Consider the following 26158-nt stretch of genomic DNA (forward strand, 5'->3'; position numbering starts at 1 on the left):
GCTGACTCTGCCCTTATGCCGGTAACCTAGAAGCCTATACAACAGGTGAAAAATAAAGAGCTGTAAAAAAGCAATTACTCTACAACAGGCTTTGGCGTTTTCTTGCAGGCTCGTTATCATTATAAATGCTGTGACAGCGTCTCGGCCGACATCAACTGACAATTCCCTTTTTACGAGCGCCGCAACGCCGTCGACGCACGACTCCGCTCTAACTATATGTGTTCGCTTGCTTGCTCCGTACACCAATGCAGGTAATTATACAATGCGCTCGCCGAGTCAACGTGTCCACACGCCGCTGCATCTCCTGCCTGAATGCCACAGCTCCATTTCTCACGGAGCGATTTGGCGTTAACCTGCGGTTAGAAACGCAAAGGCTCTTCTAAAGCTCTGTTTACGCGCGGTGGACCAGCGATCCATCTACGAAGTGTGATTCAGCCGGCTAAAACGGACCAGTTAGCGAGGCCTCTGCAGTAAAGGCCGGCACTCTTCGTTGGTATCTTCTAATGAAATTTTCCCTTCTTTCCACTACGAAAAAGGGTCTGAAATAGCCCATATTGCTTTCTAGGCCTCTGCAACAAAGGCTGGTACTCTACCATTATGCTAGTTATTCCCATGCCATTTTTTACCCGTATAGTCCAAAAAAGTTCAGAAGTAAAAGCCCAGATTGCTTAAAGCAAACCGTACAAGCCGGCTGAACAATCACTTTCTTCACATTTAAACAAGTTTATAAAAGGCCAAGGCCGCTTTACATAAGGCTTTGCGAACCGACTGAAGGCCCGCCTTTCTTCAAGTTTCGTATTTCTAAATACTCCGGCTCGTGCCTCTCTTTTGTTGCAGAGAGGCGCCGCCCCCGATTCTGTCGCCGTCTAATTCGCCGGGTTCCATCAAACACAACCAACTGGTTTTCGCTTTGACTTCCTTGTGGGAAAACAAAATGTTCTCGCCTTTTGAAATTGTAAAACCGCTCATACGTTGCTGGCGCTGGTCGTTTTGAAGATATACGTTTCTTAAAAAAACACGATTAGTCGATCGCGCTACCCAATTACCTGATTACCTATTTTTAGCTACATTTGTTACTCCAGTTTTCATTCTAATATATATGTAGCTTTGTATTTTGCCCGCAGGCAACTGTTGCGATTTTGGAAAAAAAGCTTTCCTTTTTTTCTCCTTATGTTAACAAAACACATTAATTCCTTGGATAAACATCCATGAGTACTAATCATTTCCACACTGCCGGCATTATTTAGACATTATTGTTGCAGGTTAAACAATAAAACGCAAAGTTTAAAAACCCGAGCGAAACCAGGATCAGACTTTTTTCAAGGTAGGCTATGTATTTTTCGCCTATACTAGGCTCGTCAACTCTTTATTCAAATAACAGCGGAACATTGATCAACAAGCAGAAACATGCTGCCAATGGTTTTGGATTCCGTAAAGATACGGCCTTCTATATCCAGCCATATATGGCATGGGAAAAGTGATGCAAACATTTCTCTTATATTCTGCTTTTGGAAAAAGTGTGTTTATTTCGGTGGTTGGATACCAGCGGTTCGCATCCGTTTTGCGCCAACTGCTTCCTAAAAGTGAAAAAAATATATGTTCCTGAACCTCCCGTAAGAGAGCTTAGTATGTCTATAATTTTTTTTGACTTGACAATGTGCTTCAAAAGATTAGGTTAATAATACTTGACCTACCTAAACCCAAACGCTAACCAGCACCCTAACCCAAATAATGTGCATTGAATTAATAATTACATAAACGCTTTAGGCTCCAATACCTCAATTTGTGACGTAACAATCGTATGGTACCATAAACGAGAAACTATCTTATGCCCACCCGAGTTTGGGCTTTTTCACCAGCATTCAAATAATTATTACATTAACGCACATTATTTGGGTTCGGGTTCGGGTTAGCGTTTGGGTTAGGGTGGGTCAAGTATTATTAATGTTATCTCACACTTTTTGTAATCTTTTGTGAATGTTCAACGAATATTTTCAATTTATCTACGCCGGGAATTTACCTAAAGGTCCAAATTAGTGCATTGCCAGGACCTCAAGGTCTAAAAGTCTAGACTTTTCTGCCATTGGATGCCCTAATTGTCGTAGACCTTTTTGCTCTGAAATGCACTAATTTCTAACGGATCGGGTGACACGGTACTACTAAGACGAGAATAACACGCTTTATCGAGAGTCATGTAATACATCGCTACAACTTGCATTGTAAAAGCACTAGATACGCATATTTTATATATAAGCAAGCTATTCGTCTTTTACTTATAAAGTTTGTAGTATATTACTTTTCGAATCATTGTTTCTTTGTTTTATGTGATGATTCAAAATGGTTTAATAAAAACATATTTGTACGAACACAGCTTGATTTTCCCAGAATATTTTATAAACGTACATGAGTTAAAACAAACTCTTGAATCTTGCTAATTTTAGTAATTATTTTGCTCAAAAACGTAAGATAATAAAGTTGCTGTATTGTCGTTTTTCATGTTAAATGCAATAACTTTATTTTAATTTTAAAATGAAACTAATCGAGTGTGACAACACAGGATAAGTTAAGGGGATGTCCCCTCTTTACAACTTGAAAAAATTATCAGTAATGTTTGCAAATGATTGAAGAACATTGTGCTTTAAATGTGTTTATTTGCTGCCAACGCTTTGTAAATATATAATAATTGTTTATATACAATATTACGTTGATGTCATACTGTTGCTCGGTATCTGTAATTTGTGATTGGTGTAGTTATTTCATTCGTTTGGTATGCATTCAAGTAAACTAGAATGCGACCTGCTGGTTCCTTTGCGCAAGGACTGTGTTTATACCAGCTGCTATTGCGAAGAAAACGTATGGAAGCTAGCTCACGACATTAAAACAAGGCATCCCAAAAATCTTGACCAGTTTTTCGTTGTTTTTATTTCAAACTGTGAACGAACGGTGCCGCTTTGGCAACAAAGTGCAAGAAAGGAAGAAGACGCCCCGGTAATATGGGATTATCATGTTATTTTAGTGCACAGGGGGCTGTCATGTGTTGTGTATGATTTGGACACGCTGTTGCCATTCCCGACACGATTTCACAAGTATGTCAGTGAAACGTTCCAACCAACCATTCAACTTAAGGCACAGTTTGCTCAGTACTTTAAGGTTGTACCAGCAAAGAGGTATTTGGAAAGCTTTGCCTCGGACAGATCACACATGAAAAAGCCAGATGGAACTTGGCACGCAGAGCCGCCTTCTTATTCTTGCATTTCCACAGCTGCTAGCAAAATGAACCTTGATGAGTTTATCAAAATGACTGCTTCTCCATCAGTTGGCCAAGTGTTTGACCTTAAGGGGTTTATGCAATTCTTTCAAGACCATTAGCGTTATTTCTAATAGTTATGATGTTGTGATCAAACCGAATTACCTTACAAAGCACTGTTTAGACATAATAACTGGTGCTACTGTTCGTATAAAGAAGGAAAACACAAATATGTGTGATCTACTTAATTTGTTTTCCATGTCAAACTGTATTTTTAAATTAATATTTTAGTAATGTTAGCATAACTGTATTTTTTTTAAGAACAATTAATTCATGAATTAGTATTTTAGATAGGTTTCTGTTCGTTTGCAAGTTCTCAATTAAAAAATGTACGTCATAAAGACAGTAAAATGTATCAACTTTGCTTAACAGTTACATATTTTCTGTACTATTCTGCTTTGAATGGCTTAATGACTTACATACAAACATTTTTTGTTTGCACTTATGCTGCATTTGGTTATTCTGCAATATTTTAGTGTAGCTCATTGTATGATTATTCTTTTTAGAAAATAATCCATCCCTATGGTTCAATAAAGATTAAGAGATGCCTGGAAGATTAAAAATTCGAGTGATAGCTGGAAGGCATTTGCCTGTTATGGATCGGGCATCTGATTTAACTGATGCATTTGTTGAGGTGATATATAGGCATTATATATGTTTTAGACATACTTGTGTAGGAAGAAGATTAAAGTTCACTTTGCATAAACAAAAATGTTATAAGTAGTACTTTTTTGATTGTTATGTGATGTTGTGGAAATTTAATCTAGATTTTAATCTACACACCAAAAAACATATTGAATTTGCGTATTTGCTAACAGTTACAACAAAAGAGCATTCAAAACATAAACAAAGAAAATCCAAAGGTGCAAAAAACACTCCAATACAAACAATGGATTATAAAGCAACTTTTACAAGCATTATTTGCAACCAAATTCCTACTTTACACCTTAATTAAACTTTTTAATTCAAATAAGGCTTCAAATTATAAATAAGGCTAAGAAATGAACTCATTTGTTAATTGTGTTTCAGGTCAAATTTGGGTCCACGACATACAAAACTGAAGTCTATCCAAAATCTTTAAACCCAATGTGGAATTCCCCCTGGTATAAATTTGAGGTATGTATGTTAACAAACCTTTGCTTTTTAAAAGGCTTCTTACAACAAGATATGATAATTGTTGCCCAGAGCTTGCATTTGTTTAAACACAAACATAACAATTAAATTTGAATTTATTATTGCCGATGTCTTGTAATTCTTTCGATTACAAAAAGTTCTTTAAAGCAATTGGGTCACCAAAGCTTCAATTTTTATTTTTACCTTATATTTTGGGCCGCTGTGAAAGAAAAACACTGATTTAAATTAATTTTTAGCAATTTATATTGTTTAAAAAAACATTTGACATTAAAATGATACAAATATAACCTTTGGTCCTTATATTTCGCTTCAAAATAACGAAATCACTTGTGCATGCTTGGAAACTTGAAGGTTGACGATGAGCACCTACAAGATGAGCTACTTCAAGTGCGAGTGTTGGACCACGACACTTACAGTGCACACGACGCCATCGGCAAAGTCAACATTGACATTGACCCTATGCTTGACCCCGAATCAAAAAGCACCCTTTACGGTTGGTTTCCTATCTACGACACAATGCATGGTAAGGAACAGCATACAGGATGGAAGTTTACTCAATAGATTGCATTAAGTTCGTGCCTCAAAACACTGTTTTAAGGCAATAATATTTATCTCTTAAGTTTTGTCAGTATTTATTTTAATCGACAAAAATGTCTCACAAATTTCTTCAAAGCTCTTGGAAAATATAGCCTACATCAGTAACAAATATGGTCATTTTTACATACCTAGATTAAATAGTCCCTTGTAAATAGTACTAGTACCCCTTGACTTACTTAGCGGTCCCCAAATTCAAACCTTTAAAAAACACTGTATTATTATACGTAATAATTAATTGTACATTTGTTATGTTGTCATTAATTTGCAAATCTAATGTGCTTTTAACATAAAAATAATAAAGCTGCCTTAATAGTCTGTATTTTTGAAACAGGAATCCGTGGTGAAATCTTGCTGCAAGTTAAACTGGAGTTATTTGCTGACAGCAACCAGTTTCGACAATCGTCCTGTGGTTTTAAGTTTATTTGTGGTATGTTATTTCAATTGCCCAATGATAAAAAAATGATTATAGCACTAACTGTACCCACAAGATTAGGCAGTGTACAGTCAAGATTAGGCAGTGTACATCCATGTTTTTTATGGTATCCTCATATGTTTGAGTTTTACTCAAAGCTCATTTTGAAACTAAGTTTGTGATGATTATTTTTGTTAACATGATAAAAATATCATGTATAAATATGTTTTTTGGCAAATAATTTGGCACTGAATGTATTGGTTAGTTTTTCTTGGCCGGAACCTTAAAGGTATGGTTTAAAAAGGTTAAGGGCGCCGGGTATTTGGTATTATACAAAAAATTGATCCATTAAGCCAGGGTTTTTTAACCTTTTGACACTTATGGACTGGTAAAAATACAAAGATATTTTTAAGGACCGGCTACAAGAATTATTTCGAAAAAAAAAAAACTAATTTAGACCTAAAAGACCATCAACTACTCAGGGTGTTACAAAAGGGGCGTAACATTGCAAAAACAGGAGTAAAAAATAATTTTGCATTTATGTATTTAAATTTGGCAAAAAACATAATTTCTTTTTCTAAAACGCTACGGAATTATGTTTATTTTGCCGTTTAAATTGTAGGACGACATTTGGTTTGGACTAGCTCTTGGTGTTAAAAAGGATGTCCAGTTGTCCACCAACCCTTGAAACTGTCACCTTTCTCGCGCACAAATAGCTTTTCAAAGCGTCCAACCCAAACCTAAGAGAACGTTTTTTTTTTCAGGAAAGAGCGTTCCAAGTTGCTACAAAATCACGGCGATTCACGGCTTTGTTCACGAGCTCCTCGTTCGTGAAGACCCCGAGTACAAGTGGATCGACAAGCTGAGGACACCACGAGCCTCTAACGAGTCAAGACAACGACTCTTCTCCAAGATGTCCGGTGAACTGCAGCGGCACATCGGCAGGAAGGTGAGAATGTTCGACAGTCGACACATGGATATTTTGGGGGACAATTTGCTGTTTTACGATAAAATTTAAGACTATTATATTTAATTTTTTCCGTTTTAGTTTTAGAAACTAAAGTTAAGTTACACATAATCTGTTTTAAAATTCTGAATGGGCGTTTAACTTTTTTTGCAGCATGACAGTTAAAATAAAAGTAATTTAAATTTTGAAATATCAACTTTTCAAACGATAGCAAACTGTTTTTGGAAAACAATATTTTAGATTATTTTTTAAACAATTTTCTCTTCACTTTGTAACGCAACGTTGTGTTGTAACTATTACAAAAACCTTCTTTATCTCAGCAAAATCAAAGAAACTGTCCCAAAACCGACAATTTTAATGCTAGTAAGCGTATATGGTTGTCGTCAATCAAACGTCGCCTTTATCTTATCAATTTTAAGCAGGCTAAATTTGCGCAGTGAAATAAATACTGTAGTAATTTTGACAACTTATTGCAAATTTGCTGTTATTTCTCTATTAAGGTTTAAAGACAGTCAATGTTATTCTAATAAGAGGTATCATGCCTCCACAAGTCCAATTTCTTTACCCAAGGTTGAGAACATCGGAGGTAATGCAGTTGTTGGTTTCGAGCAAGCATTTGACCTTGAAGGGGAGTCGGGAATCGTTGTTCGTGGGATCGGGACTGCTGTGACCATTGACTCACTAAAGGAAATTACAAATCCAAAAATGTATGACCATGTTTTTTTGTATTTTTTTTTCGTTTTTGTATAAACCTGAAAAAATGTGATTTATTACCAAATGTGTTTTTATCCTAAACGTGTTTTATCAAAAGATCACCCAAAAAACTTCAAAGACTCTCCTTCTACGCCCCAAGCTTGGATTCCTCATTGGATGAAGAAATTGCGCCGGTAAGTGCTTGCTGTTTCAATAATGCGACCAACGCAAGTGCTTTTAACCTATTGTGCGTGACCACTAGTGTTGAGCAAAAGTATTCAGATGGTACGCATGCAGCTTTGATTGTATGCGGGGCTTTTAACGCAGATGTAATTTCATTGTTACTATACGGTAAGTATAGGGATATCCAACAATACCAGATCGGAGCCGTTACCCGATGCCAAGTGGCAGTATCAGTACTTGGCTGGTCCGACACCAAATTCATATACGAATTTCGTCCATGATTTGCGATCTAACCAAGCGATTTCTAGAGTTAAAAATTAAATTTATCAAAACTTACTAGGTTGTCAAATAGAGGTTCCTAAACTATTAACTCAAAGGCCAATGTTTGCCTAATACCCAGGAAAAAACAATTTTCTTTGAGTGTTTAATGACGTCACAGTAATGACATCCTTCGGAATCGTATCGGATCGCGATAATTTTTGCCGAAAATTTCGGTTATCAGTATCGGACTGAATGGTTAAGTATCGGAAATCTCTAACGGTAAGTTATAGTTTTATTTTTTCTTTGCCGTATCGAACTGCAATCTAGACCAGGGGTTCTTAGCCTTTTTTGTATATTTTACCCTTTTAACAAAGATGAATATCAGATTTACCCCCAATATATAAAATGTTCTATATTTTTTTTTAAACGAGTAGCAAATTATATCAGTTATGAAGCAACAATGAAGTTACTAAGAGATAAGGATGTTGCCAATTAACTAAAATAGCTATCATCGCGAAAAAATAATGTTACCGACACTAGATGATAAAGAATTTAATAGGCTACTTACTATAGGCTAACTTCGAATTACCAGTTAATCTGAAATAGGAAAAAAATAGGCCACCAATACCTACGGCTTGCAACCTTTTTTTGTCCTGTCAGCTGATGTGCATATTTTGATTGATAGCTCATTTACCCCGTAAAACGAGAAAATGTACCCCCTGGGGTAAATTTACCGAAAGGCTGATCTAGAATCTGCGGCACGTCTGGGACCGAGTTTTCTAGTTTATTTTTTGCTTTTATAAACTTAAGCAGCTTGGAGCAAAATGGTTTCTTTTGGAACCCGGTGTACACGGCGACAGTAAAAATCCACAAGTGGTACGCACTACTTGTCTAGCGGTGTATGGCATTATTATTTATATACACATACGCTTTATATATACACCTAATTAAAACGCAATCTACCGTTTCAGCTGCACAGATCTTTTCACGAGGAAAGCTTCCGTGAAATCAGCAACCAGAGGCCTCCAGCGCCAATACTTGCCAGCCTCTATCGCAACTCTATAAAGGTATTTTCTTTTAGGGTCATAATTTTAAAGTTGGCCTTTTGTGCAGGTTTTGAAGTTGTGAGTCGATCAATTTTTATTGCTTTTCGCTAACGCAATCTTTGGTGATTTTGCAAAACTATTGCGAGTTGTCACTTCAAGATTCAAATATATAAAGATCTGTCACTAAAATGGTCAACTAGCTAAAATTGAAATTTAGTCTACAATAAGTCATAAAAACGACATTGCCAAAAAAAGAGTAACATAAATGAAACCATTTTAAATAAATGAAACCAGAAATGAATAATTTATCTGCGGCCATGAATAGGGATGTCCGGAACTTGACATTTCATTTCTGATGATTTCGCTTAGAAAATCTGGATGTACACACAAAATGGCAAAACAACCGTTTGTTACTTGTCTTTAGCTGACCTGATAGTTTCGTTAGCGGTATTATAAGAAAGCGGGTACGGCATTTATTTAATTTCCCCATTTTGTAACAATGCTATGTATAAGCCAAGCATATCATTAAAAGTCCCAGGGACTGTTTGGTGTTATTTTGGGAAGTTTGTATTAGTATTAACCTCGTCGGCTACAGACGATATCTAAACATTTAATCCCGAAACAAACCAAACTGAAGTAAATTATTTGGTGTTTAAACGCAGGACTTTCCCTTTCTCACTCTGCGATCCTACCCACCCAACTTTCTCACGAGAATTTCCATTGCTGTGACGTCGCATTCCGTCAAGTATCTCGACGGAACAGGTAATTTGCTTACTCGGTATAATAGTTTAAAGCTCCTCTCTTGAGCAGTACACTGTTAGACACATTGATTTGTCACTTATTTATTGGGTACATTTGTCTTTGTTCTGAAATTGTTTTGGACAATTCAGATTAAACCTACTATCCCTATAACCTTGTGGAACAGTAAATATATAGTTTGCCTTTCTGTGCATTAAGCGTCGTGTAATCCAGTTTTTATAGCGCCAAATATTTTTATAGGATATAGTGATATATGAGTTTTGTGTATCTTAGTAAAAATATTAGGAATGAAGATAAAAGCGATAAAACACAAAAATTAGACAACGAACAAAGGTAACAGAAAAGAAGGCGGTGTTTTAGGTCGGTTAACAACAAATTTCAAAATGCTATTGACACTCGTAAAAGTTTTCATTTATTTTCATTGGGTTCAGCGGAAAGTGAGACACGAGAATCTTGGTGGAACGAGCTTCGTCAGGAAATAAGAGGCCACTGTTTTTCGCTCGGTTGCAACGCAGTGGTCGGATACACCGAAAAGACATCGATATGGTGAGAGCCCTGCCGTTAAATTAATTTTCTTATTGTTTGTTCTTTGGTGTCAAAGCGTTGGTGTTTTATGTATAGTCAGATGTGGTTCCTTATTTTTATTGAGCCAATCAACAAAACACGGATTTCGACGCTTGGGTTCACTAAAGATGTTTCTGATTAATTTTACTTAACCATGAGTTGTACAGAAAGGGTTGCCACTAAGTCTTTTTGTGGTGTTGTTTTATTTTGTTTTTTTTGTTTATTAAAATGTCGAATTATATTAAAAAATGGTTTGCAAAGAACGTTTTGAGAAACACTGCTTTGGTAAAACAAACAAAACACTGTAGTACAGTAAAGCCCTTCGTTTTCCAATTTAATCAAATGCTAAATGGTGTTACCCTAACCCAGTGTTTCGCAACCTTTTTTGCTTGCGGCACCCTATAGAAATTATAAATAGTTGGCGGCACCCTTGCTCGTATTTTTGCTGAATGGTTTACTGTAGCGTTATACATAATAAACGAGATTGAAACAGCACATTAACTGAACAAGAAAGTTGAAAAAAACCTTTTTTGCACTTTTATTGTACACAAAAAATTGTATCAAGAAGCTTATCAATAGAGCAAAAATTGGAATTCTAAAAATTTTCAAATATCTCTCGACACCCTTGAGCGGTCAAAATGGCACCCCGGTTGAGAACCACTGCCCTAATCGATATAGTCTGTTTGTTGTAATACAGTGGTTGTCAACCGGAACCGGGTGCCATTTCTAATGCCCAAGGGTGCCGAGCGATATTAGAGACTCTTTAAGAATCTGATTTTTGCTTAACTCTTCCAACTTTTTTTTTATAGACATTAGAGTGGAGAAAATCTAATTAAAACTTCCTATGTTGTGTAGAGTTGATGTGTGTTGTTCCAGTTCCGTTTATTCTAGTCAATTACCTACGGAAATATCTTGTAGGGGTGCCGCAATCTATTTATTTTTCTGAGGGGTGCCGAAAGTAAATAAAAGGTGGAGAACCACTGCCCTTATCGATCTAGGCTGTTTGCTGTAATACAATAACGTCAAATAAACCGAATTGACTATGAACAACACCCATAAAATGTCCTTATTTCTCCAGCGATGACGTGATCGTATTAAGTGCCCAGGGAACCGCGGCGGTCGTGGCTTTCTCATCCTTGGAAGAAACTCCACCAAAACTTGTTCAAGGTGAGATCGTTTACGTTGTTTTGATTTTTTAAAACGCAAATTTTCGTAAAAAGTCTGTTTGTAGGACCCATCTGAAACTGACCTCTATATGTAGGTCAAATAGGACTTCTGGAAGAAACCTGAAAAAAAGTCAAATGTCTGCTATGAAATATTGACATTTTATGATCTCCTTAAGTGCGGATGTTTTTTTAAAAAGGATCAAAAATATTCATGTTGCCTTCAAATCCTACTCCAGTGCGGTTCCCAACGTGTCCGGCACCTCCATGAATAATTATTTCTTTGTGTTGAATTTTTGTTTACGCGTAATGCCACTACAAACGAAACTAAACCAACTATACTTAATGTATGGAAATGTCATTTCATATATTAAGCTTTACTCGTACACACACATTCAAAGGCTCACCAATAGATCAAAATTAGGTTAAAAATCCCAAATATGTCTCGGCACCCGGTATGTTAGAAAATGCACCCGGGGTGCCGCGTCGCCCGGTTTATGGACCTCTCTACTATTCAATCGTTATAGTTACGATAATATTTTGTTCAGATGATCACAATAGCGACGAAATGGAGGAAGAGGCGAAAAGCGAAACCTTCAAGTCGGAAGACAGGTATGTTCACATAAACATGTTTAGATAAAAGCCAGCTGTGTAAATGTGTACACTTGCATGGAAAGAAAACAAAGTAAAAATGAGGGTTTCAAGGCGGTCAGCCCGAACTTTACGACACTTTTCCTGCTAATGGGCAAATCAAAATGCGAAAATTATTTTTAGTTTTTTTTATTACTACTATTATTGAAATAGAACGGTTAAAAACGCATTTTTAGACGGCATTTTTGTACTACTCGTTCATTTTTTAAGTAGGTTAAAAATATTACTTTTCTGCATTATTCTGTAACTGCCAATATTATAGTCCCACCATATAGTAAACTTTTTTCGAGCGTACATTTTATTTCAGAATCATTTTCATCAAGTCTATTTGTACTGTTTTATAACGCTTCGTAATATTTTGTATTATATCATTTTTAATATTGTTTTTCAATTTTTTTTTTCAAGTGTTTTACATCAGGTTTCCTTAATTCGAAAATGGTGGATTTAAAAATGATATAACTTTAGAACATTACAAAGCAGTCTTCATACCCTGCATAGTGCACATAGTTGTGCAAGAATTGAATAGCTATTGTATTTCATGAAAATACGGGTTGCAATGCACAAATAAATTAACTAAATTCAGATTTCAAGTCGGCAACAAAAGTATGGAAAAGCGAGTGATCGAAGCGACTTCTTTTCTTTGCAATGTCATTCAAAAAATAATGGAAAACCGTTTGACATTCATGTTTAATTTCATTTTTTCGCCCAGTCCTTCAAAAGGCGCCGAGCTTTTTCGCGCCCCGTTCCAGCTCAGTGAGCAGACTTCTCCGATGTGCTTCCGCGCGTCGCCACTCAACCGCGACGTGTTGGTTCCCGAAGTCCTTCTTTCCACCATCGATCCGCCGCCGGAGGCGCTCGCGTGTGGCAAACCGGCGCTAATTCAGGCCAGGTTAGAATTTGAAAATTGAAAGGATGTCCGATAATATCGGATCAGTACCGATACTCAGTGTCAAATGCTATGGGCGGTACTTTCACGATACTTTAGTATCGGTACCCATCCGATACTTAATTGATATTTGCATTTTATCTATGGTTTGCGATCCCAGCTTTCTACCTTAAAATGTATTATATGGCCGAAAAATTTTTTTTCGGGCGTATCTGTTTTTTCCTCGTATTCTTTTTTGGTTTGCTATGGTTTCCTGGTATGTTTCAGACTTTTTTATTTTTGTCCGAAGCTTTATAGAAAAAGTGGACATCGTAGAACTTCCAAATTTGGTATGTAGGTGCGTATTTGAGGTTTAGAAGTCCGCACCCCTTGGCGCTTCTAATTGGGGAAAAAAATGTGACGTCAGTGTTTTCATTCTTTAAAACTATATACTCCTATGTAGTTTCTCCTACATTTCCTAACACTAAAGAAAAATTTGGTTTAATAACCTGAAAAAAAAAAATTCCAAAAAAAAAATTTTTTTAACTTCATGTTTTGAACCATTTTAACGACGTCATTTGGGTTCAGGTCAGAATGCCGTATTTTATTTTCAAGTTATCGGTCTTTTGTATTTGTATCGGAATAAAATCGTTAGCATCGGACATCGCTACTCTGATTTGTCAAAAATTTTAATACTTTTGGGGCGAACGAGAAGGTTTCTTGGCCTGAATCTTGTACATTAGGCTATTGCAACTATGCAGAATGAAAGGAGCAAAAGCTGCAGTTAAGGACAGCAATTGCAACTAGTGGTAGGCATTCCTCAAGTTTTTCTCACAGACCAACAAAGTTATCCAGTAAAATCGCGACAAATGGAAAACAGGAATTGGACAGAAAAATGTATGTGATAAAAAATATCTTCTGACATACTATTAGTTCTAACGCGCATCACCACTTCTGTTTTGTTTCTCTTGCGCCCACTATTTCCCTTACCCCTAATTTCAGCATCTTTTGCCAGATACTGTCGAAGCAAGAAGAAGGGCCAGGGTGAATCGGACGCCGCTCACGTTAGCGAGATCCTCCCCTTTGTCGAGTACGAACTACACAAGCAACTCTACAACAAGCTGAAGGTACTTAGACTGCAAGTAGCACCGAACTAAGTGCCTACTCTTTGTTTTACTGAAAAAACCTGAAAGACATTGGCTTGAAATTATTCGTGGTCAAATCACTATTTACTATAGTAATAATTGTGTAGGCTGTAGTGAGACGCAGATATTCCAAAATAACCTTCTTATAAAATCAACTATTTCTTTCTATGTTCATTACTGACAGGGCTGCGGTATCGGTTAAAAATACCCCGAGTCGTACTCCGTTAAAAAACAATGAACCTGAGTCCGACTCTGACTCTGTAGTCTGTATTTAACTGATTTACGTAACTCATAGTTGTGTCATATAAGTCATCCACCCACAAACGTGGTTAGAAAATATTCCAACCTATATGTTTTCCACTTTTACGATTTACAGTTTGCCGTTTTACCAGTTTTGCATATGCGCACATCGGAGTCGGTACTCGGGTAGTCTTACGTGGTCTTACACAAGTCCCGAGTCCGACTCCAAATCACAAACCGACCACTTGGAATATAACACATATATATGTTTTCAAAGTACAAATAGCACCACTATTACTAGTTAAGTCACGCGTAACGCCGAAGTATCGTTTTTTCGCCATCCTCATGCTATAACTCTTTGTGCTCTTCTACTTCGAACTTGCTCTAATGCTCCAGGTTGAAATATTCCTAACATCTCAAACTGCTATACTAGATTAACAAAGGGCGTTTTTGCCATCCTTGTTTTTGTAATATTAAGTGAGATGATTGCGTGCTCTTCTCATAGTTTTAAATTGGCACGCAAAATGCAAGCCTCGCGTTTTAATCACCTACTGACTTGTTATAACTCGATTCGCGCAGCTTCACTGTATGAACGCCCTGTTCGGCTTGGAGAGCAGCATCACGGTCGGCGAGAACCTGATTGTGGGCGTGGCCACCGGCACCGCCCTCTACTTGGAAGCCCTTCCTCGTCCGGCCAACCTCGACCCAGGTTTGGACGCTTTTGGATGTTTGAACCTCGCCCCTCTTTTGATTTGCTGGAGAGTTAGGCAGCTTGCTTCCACTTTTGTTAATTGATTTTTGGTGACTCAAAAACTTCCCAAATGTGCGGTCAACGATGCAGTTTTCCACAACCGAGCTTCATCAGGTTAAAGTTTAAAACCAACGAATGTAGACATTAGTTCTGGATTGTTTAAAAACTAAAAACTCACCCTATAGCTTTATGTTGTAATTCATAGGACCGAGAGTTGTCAAAACGTGACCGGACAGTATATCCATATGTAGTCCATATTACCGTTTTACTGACTAGTCAAATGACATTTAATTTATTGTTTTCAAACAACTTTACTTGGCTATTTTTAGCAATTACCTGGTTTAAAATTGAAGTGAAATGTTTTCATTTAGCTTTTAAATAAAATTGAGGGATTCATTTAATTTTTTACAAATAAAACAATTTGCTTACTATATGTTGCGTTTTTAATAGTTTTTAGTCAAGTTATTGCTTATATACAATCGGCACGTTTACCTAGTTTAAATGATGATTTTTAACGTTTAATTTTTTTCAACAAGGACTTACCTTGGAGTTGTCTTGCTCTAATTATGACTTGACTTATTATTTATTCATAGGGCTTGACTTGAATTTGAGTTGATTTACAAATGACTGGACTAGGACTTAATCGTTTAAAAATAACCGGTTTACAGCACTTGTCTATTTAATACGTTTACATCTTGTGCCGAAATTTGCTATGGTTTATACTGAGTTTCGTTAATATCATTTCCAAAAATGCTTGAGAAAAAAAAGCTAGTGGTTTCGTTATGACTTTTGTCGTTTCACAGCACATGTGCAACTATTTGGACATCACCATTGTTTTTTGTTGGTAAGCTTTTTTTTTATTAAAGTTACAGAATTATAACCTGCAATTCATCAATAGTGTAACGACCAAAATGTTGGTGTATGATTGGTAATTTCGCACAGTTAAAGAACTGTACTTTGGTTGGCTCTAACTTTTAACAGTTCGTTGTATGCAAAAGGTGCGCAAAGGACATCCAACTATTCACGCCGTGCGTCGGTAGACCGAAAGTGCGCAGAGTTCGCCGACATGTGCAGGGAGACCTTTCAAATCTACCCAACGGTAAACTTTTCTTTGAATTATCTGAAAACAATGCTACTGCTTCCACACATTTTTGTTATTTTTTTTAAATCTAACGTTTTAATTTTTTTTTCTTTGTAGCGCTGTATTTTGCATTTTGAAAAAAAGACTCTATACCAGTGGTTCTCAACCGCCGGTCAACTTTCCTGCCGGTCCGCGAAATATTTTACAATTTTATATCTCAATTAGAAAATGCAAGTTGTTGAAGGCTTGTCCACCAAATTTAGAACTTTGCCAGTTCCGTAATTTGTAGTATTGTGGCGTAACATAGAGTTAATGGTCTACTTTGGAGTGTATAGTACATTACAAGGCTACAAGTGTTATGCCCAACTGTTTAAAAGTAAGTCTAAAAGTTTAATTAGACGAGTTAAAAGTTTCCATTCTTTGCTTTTAAGTTGCATACTTGAAACTTTACTGGTCCGTCAGCTAAATAGGTTAAGAACCACTGCTCTATACCGTAAAGATTTAAACTACTAGAGTAGGTGTCACCAACCTTTTTGTTCTGGCGGGTCCCTTTTTAAAAACTTACGCGACCCCCCAAGCGAATTTTGATTTCATAGACGAAGTCAATTAAATCTCGTTATTGACAAAATGTTCACATATACAAACTGACTGTTTCAAACTTTTGGATTTTTATAAGAAAAGCTTTTTTAACTAGAGATATGCTACATTCATTGACTAAAAACCAACGTAATGGTGACGTCATAATTACAACTGGTTTGCTGCAGAAAATTAAAACACAATTTTTTACACTAGCAGTTGCATTTGCTGCTTCTACTGCTAAACTTTTATAGGTCCTAATGTTTGGTCGTGTCATTTATTTTATGAAATACTACACGCAGACCCCCTGGTTGAAATACTAGGCTAGGGCATGATTGGTAACCCAGCGTAATTTTGCCGGTCCGAGAAGTTTTTGCGACACTTGTTTACACGAATGTTTACAATCATATTCATAGAATTAGTGGTCGTCGTCAAAATATAGCCTTCCCGAGCTTTTTACGACCACCATAAACAAAATGCAGTTTAAAGTAGTTAAAATCATGCAATTTTTAAAATAGTAGAAAAAAAACTTTCTGATATCTAAACTAGTGAGTATGAGTCACCTAACAAGAAAAAATCCTATTAATTGTAGCGAATTCGATTACCAGTTTAAATCGGCGGACTTTCAGATATTTGTTTTTAGGTTGTTCCTGACGAGGGAGAAAAAGAAGATCTGACACCTTGCAAATCCACTACGGGATTCGACTTCTCATTGGATGGGAAAAAGTCCTTGGCGATTGGAGTAAGTTTTAAGAACGCACATTATTTTGTATAAACTAATTTGATCAAAAGATTGTATAAACTAATTGATCAAAGAATAGACATGATAATTATTATATACTTATTAGATCGCGTGCAATATCGATGCAAACGAACTTATTGATTAATCTGTGTTTTGAAGTAAGGTGCGGAAGCCCTTAACATGCTAGTGCAGAGATTTTCAACCTATGGGCCATGGCCCAGTAGTGGGCAATGACACTGCTTTTAGTGGGCCACGGAGATTTGCATACAGCGATATCAGAAATCATGTAATTATGAACACATAAGAGTCCGACAGATAAATAGCAAACACCTCGACCTAATGCTATGTTTGTGATCATTTCTTTTTACAATATGTTAGATTTCTCGTCTTCCAACGTGTGGTACGGATGCCGGCAAGGTTGTCTCAACGTACCAATCGCCTTGTTTACGCATTTTTAATTGTTACGGTAATTGTGCAACCGTCAAAGGAAAAAATATTACGGCATATACCGTATATAAGAGCGTTTTAAACTGTGTGTCGCGGTGCCCTGGTGCATCGTTTAATCTACCAAGGGACTCGGACTATATAGGCCCATTTACACTACAGCTGCACTGAGCTGAGCAAAGCGTAATTTGCATTTAAATTCTATTGTGGCGAGCGTTTCAAGCTTTGCTAAACGACTAAGTCCCGTGCAGCAGCTGCAGCTAGCTTAAAGTTACGCTTTGCTAAACTCACGCTCCGTGCAGCTGAAAAAAAATACGCTTTGGTGCGATTTCCACGCTTTGCTAAACTCAAGCCCAGTGCAGTAATAGAAAAACGTTACGTTTTGGAGCGATTTTTACGCCCAGTGCAGCTCACTGCAGCTGTAGTGAAAACAATTTCACGCCCAGTGCAGCTCAGCTCCGCTCAGTGCAGCTGTAGTGTAAACGGGCCTTTATTCCGAATACGAAACTTGATTAAGTAAGAAAATAGAGTTAGCTCCACCAGGCAACATATCAATAGATAGAAATCGCTCTTCCGGTGTAAACGAAGTATAAACCGACGTTTCGGCAGCAGATACCAGCTGACCTCATCAAGGTTAATAATTAAAACGAGAGTGCGTTAGTCATCTTATATACTGAGAAGTAAAAAATTGAAAAAACGTAGATTAATAATTCTAAACGTCGGTTTATACTTCGTTTACACCAGAAGAGCGATTTCTATATATTAGGTAGGAAAATGCTCACATATTTTCACTTACGACTTGTGTTTTTAAACTCATTTTCTCAAAACTTTTTCAGATGATCAAGATTTAGCTATTACATTATAGAATCCTGATTTACTTTGGCGCCCGATTTTTATTGATCTACTTAGTTTTATCGGTGCTTATTTTGCTGGCACTTGTGATTATACATAGTGTACTGCAGTGTTTCTTAATCAGGTGAATGGTTCACCCCAGGGTGAAACAATTTTTTGCAGGGTGAACCGTCAGAAATTGATGATAGCTTGCGAAACAACCTAGTCATTTTGTGCTGTTTTATATAGACAAGATAGTTTTATCATATCATGAGACAAGGGTGAATGGAATTTGGAGATAGATGCTAGGGGTGAACAAAACTAAAAAAGTTTAAGAAGCACTGGTGTACTGTATAGTAATTGCTTTTATATGGACGACGGACTAAAGAGCAGAAAAGAGCTTTTTGACGAAAAAATATCAAGAACCACTACCATACATGCTGTATAGAGATGTATATGAAATATTTAGTTGGTTAGAATAAGTCCTCAATTTGTATCGTTGTTCATTGGAAGGAAGTCCCATGCCAGGATTTCCAGTAGCCAGTAGTTCAATGTGTTAAACTTGTTCAAATAGGTTCTGACAAGATTAAAAATTGTTAAGCAACACGAAGATATGTTAACATTAATTAAATTAAGACAAGAAAGGCTTAAGAAACACTTTTTACTTGACCATCTCAAAATCCAGGCGCTGACGACAACTTCTTCTTCCGATCTTTTTACTTGTAATTATTTCGCAGATCGAAGATGCTGACGATGACGATGAGCTTCTCTCCTACATCCAGGATCAGCTTCCTCCTCATCACTGCTTCGCATCTTCCATCGACTCCTGCCCCGGATTCCAGGAAGACTCGGAGCATCTCTCTCAGGTGAAAGAACAGGAGAAAAACAAACCTCACTCTATCATTGCTATATTCTGCGTTTTGTGTTATTTTTTAATTAAAGTATTGCCCATAACCGAGTTTACCAATTTTAATAGTTCAACGTTTAATTTTATACAACGGAGACTTGTCTTGAAATAACTTGGACTTAAGTTCTTTTAAAAATGACTTATTTACAACACTGGGAAGACACGTCTCACTCTATGCTACTAATAAACAGAACTTCCCAAAGTGAAGCAAAATATCTTAGTTTTTATTAATATTGCTTGCAATAAAAATAAGAAAACCACTTTTTAACGAATACAACATAATTAAAAATTAGGCAATGTCTTTACAGAAAAGGCGATTGTTTTAACTTTGAAAATAATGTAGGCTTCTACTATGTTAATGTTGAGCTATATTTTTGTGTTATGTCCGAAAAGTGTGCAGTTGACATTTTTTGTGAAAAGTTTTAGACCGTTTTTCTTTAACCTATGCAAGGGGAATTTCATTCGTGCGTAAAAAATCAAAAAAAAAATTTTAACAATGTATTTTAAGTATCTTTACACCTCGATACCGCTTTTTTCCCTATTTAATTTATGTTTCCTAAAAGTGAATTTCAAAGCCAAAAAGGTCGAGTAGATCCACATTATCTTGATAAATACGTTTCGATTCAAACTTGTATCATCTTCAGTTAATGTGACTGAAATATATCCAACACATAGCCACATTAACTGATGGTGCCTATCAAAACGTTTTTATCAACAGATGGCGATTTACTCAACCTGTTTGGCTTTGAAATTCAATATTAAGCTGCATTACCGATGCGTGCATATTGTACCTAATTTTTTGTTAGTGAAATAAAAAAATCGTTCTTTGAACCCTGCTCAGACCTTCAATCTTCTCCGAAGAGTTCGTTACCGTGACGACGCCGATGACGCGTCACTGAACCGGGGTCTTCGGGTCACGTGCCAGGAAGCGCTGGCCGGCCTCTGGTTCCGGCTTCTCATGGGGAATCCCCAGTGCCACGTGCGCTGCCTCCGGTTCCACCTTGTCCTACCCGATGACGACGAACTGCAGGTTTTTTGTTTTAAAAAAAATTTGATTTTGATTTTTTTAAGGATTTTGATTTTCTCTTCGGTTAATTTGAAAATTTATTGAATTTAGAAGATTTCCTTGCGATTTTTACCGTGTTTCGAAATTAAACTCGTGTCCGTAGATTCAATTCATTTTAGTTATTTAAAGTATTTCGATTTGGTTAACGTGCTTATGGATTTTAAACGTATTTCAAAGTTTTATATGTCGATTTTAAACAAAATTTCGTGTGTTTCTTTTAAATTGTCAAAATTTGGGCACGATTTAAACATTTTTGTGCCGATTAACTATTTAAGGATTTTTTGTTTTTTCCGACTTTTCAAAATTCCAAAAATCTTCAACCGTTTAAATGATTCTTATGTTAAGACAATTGAAAAACTTATAAAAAAAATAACTTTTTAACTTTAGATCTGGATCAGCGGTTCGGCAGTCATTCCCTTATCCGACAAAAACAATCACCAGCAACAGCAACCACTGGAGGGCGTCACCGCGCACGGGAGCGAAAACTCTCCGGGAAAAAAATCGCCGAGTAACTCGTCACCGGACCACAACAAAAACAAAAATAACTCGCCTCGCCAGCGCCGGGACTCGGTCGACTCGTCCCAGGAGCCGAGTAGACCCTCCGACTCGCCGCTACTCCGACTCGCGCGATCCGCTTCACGGCGTTTCATGCGTTCTACGTCACTGAGCGGTCGTTTCCGCTCCGAGTCTGCTTCCCAATATCGCATGCGGCATTACAGCGACGGCGCCGCGCCTCAACCGGCGCCATCGGACCGCCTGGCCGACTCAGCTATTGTCAGCGACGCGCAGACGCACGTAAGCGTCGTGCCGATGACGTCACTGCCCGGGCATGACGTCACGCGTCACGTGGGCATCCTGAACATGTTCGTCATCCGAGAAACGACCCAGGTGCGCGGCAGCGATGATGAAATAGCGTTAGGTGAACCGGCGAGCGGAACTGGCTGCTCTTGGTTCGTGACGCGCGCCCTAGCGGAAAGCAACGCCCTGATTCGCGCCCACGTGGTGGCGATCGGTGGCAACGCGCTCACTTCCTACCGCTCGTCGTATCGCGCGCTCAAGGAGAGCCAGACTAAGAACGAGGCGCAGATCCTGCTGCACGTCACTGGTGACGTGGTGGTCGCGAAAGCGCGCGAAGTCTAGGTTCGCACCATCCGAACGCATTTCCAAGTTTTGCGTATTTCCGAGAGGTTACCAGTTTTGTTATAAGGCTGTAAAGCAGCAATTTCAATGCTGTTTGCCGGGGGAGATTCCCGAGAGTGTCGCGAAACATTTTGCAATTTTGGAAATTAACCATTTGGTTTTACAAATATGCATGCATGCAATCTTACGAGACTTGAACGCACTGTTTATTGAACAATGAAATATACACGCACATATATCTATTTAATTGTTCAACAACTGTGATCTAAATCCGATTTTTGACCAACCTTCTAAAACTTCCTTTTGACCAACGATTACGACTTGCTATTGAACAACTGATGTCATGGCACTCGTACTTTATTGCCTCCAATGGGCATTGTGCAGCATAGCATTTGCAGAGTTCAATTTTTTTTTTTAAAACAACTTTATTGAAAGTGTTCCGACGTGATTTTATTACGCCACTGAAAAGAGTTTGAGATTGCTGTAACGACTGGCGATCGAGGGTCGGGACATATTTGATGTCGACTTTTGAATTGTTTTTTACAAAACGAAAAATCCGAAGTTGTTAACAAAACATAATGAGCTTGAGGAAAACTTTAGGGAAAAAAATCATTAAAGTTGAGTTTCGATTTAGAAACGACGAACCTTTACAATGAAAAAGACACAGATGAGTGATTAAATGCATTCCCTTTATAATGTTGGTTTGCACTGTGCGCAGCTTTTTAATTGTTTGGGGGCTATGAGAATTAGTTATTTGTTTAAGGCAGTGTTTCCAAAGCCACAAATTATAATCTTTAATCAAATAAAGAAAGAAGCCTGTAAAATCTTCTTTAAAACAACATTAAAAGATCAAACAATACGGTAATTTCCCGCAGATTACGAACCACTATTGTGAACGGTGACACGCAACACTTTAATTTGCCTGATCAATCGCGTTTACTGATTTTTTTTATATAATGTTAAAAAATGACCAAAAATAGCGTTTTGTTCTAAGCCTGAATTATTATTTTGGAGACTCGTGCAAATCTCTTCGATCTGCTGAACCATCAAACATGAAATCTGTGAAGTCCTGTAAAGCAGTGGCTTCCAACCAGGAGACCATGAGAAAGTTATATGGGGCCCGCGAGTTCCGCTAAAGGAACAAAAGTGCGTGTCATAACTTGCAAGCACCAAAATGAAATGGAGCCCTCACCTCATATATATTAAGTGTTTGGTTATAAGTTGTGATTTGTTTTTAGATTTTTGTTGATCGCGTGTGACGTTTACTAAAACTCAGAGATTAACATTACGTGTTGAACGCAGGACTTATGATGGCACATTTTATCCTGATTTTAAGCGAAGCATTTAGCAGCAAATCAGACATTGACAAGAGCTTAGCAAACGATCTGGTTGTAATCTTTAGGTAGAAGTACCATGTGTCAGCTAGCCACCCTTTGCTAATTGTATCATTCATAACTACGTTGGCTTCTCAAGGCGAAGTTTTAAAAGGATTTGAAAGATAAAAAAAGTTCCCTTTTCTTGAAATATTGAGTGAAAATCATTTATGTATTGCCTCTCCTGTATAATTAGCCAATGTCCAACGTCATACCAAAAAGAAGCTCATCCGGCATTTTTTTTTCGATCGTCATAACAACGTTAACTTAGCCATTAAGGAAACAGACATCAGCGCCAAATCCTTGCTTAGTTATTTTATTTACCTAAATAACGAAAACTAAAAAAAAAGACATCGTTCCTTACCATAAGTTTAAAAAGTGGAACGTAACGGCCGTTCCCTCTAAATTTAAACAACAGCGTCATATTCGTTTTACCAGTTTTTATTACTTAAAACGCGATCACAATGAACTAACAAGACAGAGCGATGATAGCTTCTTAAACAAGGTTCAATAAGTGCTTACGTGTGAACGAGACAACTGTGCCATCTGAATTTAAACACCAGCATCATATTCGTTCTTAGCCCCTCTACGGCCCTCTAATCACCTTTGTGTAAATTAATGGAAACAAGCAATCAAAAAGTATAAAATAGTGATTAGGTTGAATTTCACTTGGTTTTTTTATAATATAACTCTAAGAAATGGACACATTAGCACCAGGTATTACCAGTGTTGTAATGACTTAAGTCAATGTCTTGACTTAAGTGCACTTAAGTCACTGTTTTAAAATGACTTGACTTGACTTAAGTATTTTGGACAAAAAGACTTGACTTGACTTAAGTCTTTTGTACCAATGACTTGGGTTAAAATAAATTGTTTTAATTAAGCAATTAATTATAAAATTGCGTTATTTAGCCCAATCTTTCCACATAAAAGAATTTGCCTGCTCATCTTGGTTCATTAAACTGTCTTTAAATAAACATTTAATTTGTTTTTTAAATATTTCAACTGTCATGAAGAGTTTTAATATATTTCACGTTTATACCAATATGTATTGCGACATTTAAAATTTTGCTAGACTGTTTAATATCCTTTTTACAACATCTTCTTTGACATTTTGCAATTATTGCTTTATTGAAGACGATTTGTTGGACTTTTAATAAAATGACTATTTTACAAAACATTGTTGAACAGCAATGAAACGGTGACTTAAGTAAATCATTCGAATATTTTTTCCTCCAAACATTTGCACAAGAACAAGCTAGTTTCGTTGTTCATTATGATCAAGAAGGTAAAGTTTGATTGAAGTTCGCAGTTTGCAGAGGAATATTTCGGACAACTTAAGATATGAAAGGCTGTTTCGCGAAATCTTTTTTTTTTCGTTTTAATTCGTGAACATATTTTTAATTCGTTCTTGTTTCAACAACTGAATGATCAACTTGTATGGGAATTGGAATTTTAAAAACAACTGGATTGTCGTTTAAAACGGCCTAGATGAACCTGATATTGTAGTTGTTCCCAACCAGGGGCCTTTAGTCCCCAAAGAGCCAATAAAATGGTTAAAGGGGGCACGCGAATGCATTAGAAATTACCATTTTTTAATGTTTTGCACCATTTTTTGAATGTAACATTTTACTATTACGAATTCGTACAATTTAATTTAGTTTGACTAACATTATGAACTATCGAACATTTCAAATCGTTCTGTATAATATTAATATTTTTGGTGAGCCTTTCAGGGCTATCAAAAGATGAATATAGATTTTAAAATAGACAATGATTTTTGTGTCATTTTGTCATTTTTCCATGTTGATCTCAGTATGTTGTCTACAGTAGATTGTTCAATCGATGTTAATATCGGATAGGAGCAGAGAGCCGATACTAATGGTAGTATCGGTATTCGTCCGATACTAGGGTGGTATCGTTGCCGATCTGATACAAATTAGCATAAAAACTTCAGCAATGATTTGTTATCCAAATGCTCCTAAAGCAGTGGTTCTTAAACTGCGGGGCGTGTGAGGTTCACAAGGGGGCGCGAGAAATTGACAAACTTTGTATGAATTATGACTAAACATTAAAGCGAAGTGATATTTCTCTGCTTGTTTTTTTTTTATTTTGAAACAAGGTGGGGTGCGAATTTTATTAAAATTGTAAAAAAAGGGAGGGGGGGGGCGTGCCTTAAAACTTTTAGGAGCCACTGTCCTAAAGCAGTAGTTCTCAACCTATTTAGCATACGGACCGGTAAAATTCTTAAACTAATTTTGCGGACTGGTGGACCTTCAAAATTCAAAATCAACTTAAAATTTAATAACGCAACAGTATGCAAATAAAACACTTCTTAGCGTTCACATACAACTGGTCTTAAAGTTTGGAGTCAAAACTAGACCATCAACTCTATGTTACGTCACAATGCTACCAAATTACGGAGCTGGCGAAGTTCTAAATTTGATAGATAAGCCTTCAACATCTTAAATTTTGCAATTGATATATAAAATTGTAATATATTTGGCAGACCGGCAGGAAAGTTGACGCGGATCGGCGGTTGAGAACCACTGTCCTAAAGGGTAAATTTAGCAAAAATAGAAAAGTTTGCCTTAAGAACCTGTAAGAAATACCTTTGAACGCTTGACCCTTGTGCTATATTGTTGGCATTTTAATGACGTCATTTGTTATCGTATCGGATCGCGATGCTTTTTGTCTAAAGTTTTTAGGCATCGGTGTTGGAATAAAACTTTCTAAGATCTTCCTAAAAAGGACTTCCTAAATAGCACAATTATATCACTGTAGCCCACGAAGCGAACACAAGGCAAGCACAAGCTTATTACACAAACTCTGTTTGGTTTCTGGGAGGCACCTTGCCTTGGTATCGAGAAAGCACTTCCTCTCAAAAAACGACGCCCACATTTGCTTTGCGGTTTTACTAAGACTTTTACGACTTCGTACGGTTGATTTCTTTACCACGCAACTTTGAACAGTGACCAATAGATACACATTGCAGGGTTAATTAACTGTCGTTGAAAGGTCGAAACTCGGTCTTACCTGTGCAATTCGATTCCGAACAAACTCAAGCGGGAATAAGTAAACATACGCCCCAGAAATGATCCATATAAAGCGAATCTTGCATGGGTGTTAGCACGATTCGTAAAGGACAGACTAGGCTATATACACTAAATCTTTCGTTTTATTTATTTTGTTTACCGTTAGTTATCTAAAATTGTTCGTTTGGCTTATATAGATCAATAGGTGAAACTTTTGAGTTCGAA

The 26158-nt window shown here is 37.0% G+C and overlaps 2 protein-coding genes across 2 annotated transcripts; both read left to right on the forward strand.

Moving 5' to 3' along the window:
• Positions 1–2625: 2625 nt before the first annotated feature.
• LOC146164961 (protein N-terminal glutamine amidohydrolase-like) lies at positions 2626–3843 on the forward strand. The gene has a single exon (XM_083382792.1). It carries the CDS (start codon positions 2770–2772, stop codon positions 3367–3369), a length of 600 nt encoding a protein of 199 aa, XP_083238918.1. The 5' UTR covers positions 2626–2769; the 3' UTR covers positions 3370–3843.
• An 8-nt stretch (positions 3844–3851) lies between these two features.
• Positions 3852–21832, forward strand: LOC146164962 (C2 domain-containing protein 5-like). The gene is made up of 20 exons (XM_083380891.1): positions 3852–3941; positions 4337–4423; positions 4793–4964; positions 5370–5465; positions 6215–6399; positions 6988–7124; positions 7229–7304; positions 8526–8621; positions 9263–9362; positions 9791–9905; positions 11002–11090; positions 11635–11698; positions 12447–12626; positions 13618–13729; positions 14567–14696; positions 15737–15837; positions 17039–17137; positions 19150–19278; positions 20161–20349; positions 20773–21832. Exons 1-20 carry the CDS (start codon positions 3852–3854, stop codon positions 21523–21525), a joined length of 3000 nt encoding a protein of 999 aa, XP_083237017.1. The 3' UTR covers positions 21526–21832.
• Positions 21833–26158: the final 4326 nt, after the last annotated feature.

Source organism: Ascidiella aspersa, chromosome 2, assembly GCF_963924565.1.
Source record: "Ascidiella aspersa chromosome 2, kaAscAspe10.2, whole genome shotgun sequence".
Taxonomy (NCBI): domain Eukaryota; kingdom Metazoa; phylum Chordata; class Ascidiacea; order Phlebobranchia; family Ascidiidae; genus Ascidiella; species Ascidiella aspersa.

Bases quoted from the DNA above. Each gene is read 5' to 3' on its own strand.
- LOC146164962 (XM_083380891.1), top strand. From the start codon at position 3,852: ATGCCTGGAAGATTAAAAATTCGAGTGATAGCTGGAAGGCATTTGCCT. The intron at 14,697-15,736 runs GTTTGGACGCTT...TGTATGCAAAAG, and splicing joins TCCGGCCAACCTCGACCCAG to GTGCGCAAAGGACATCCAAC. The intron at 20,350-20,772 runs GTTTTTTGTTTT...TTTTAACTTTAG, and splicing joins CCGATGACGACGAACTGCAG to ATCTGGATCAGCGGTTCGGC.
- LOC146164961 (XM_083382792.1), top strand. From the start codon at position 2,770: ATGCATTCAAGTAAACTAGAATGCGACCTGCTGGTTCCTTTGCGCAAG.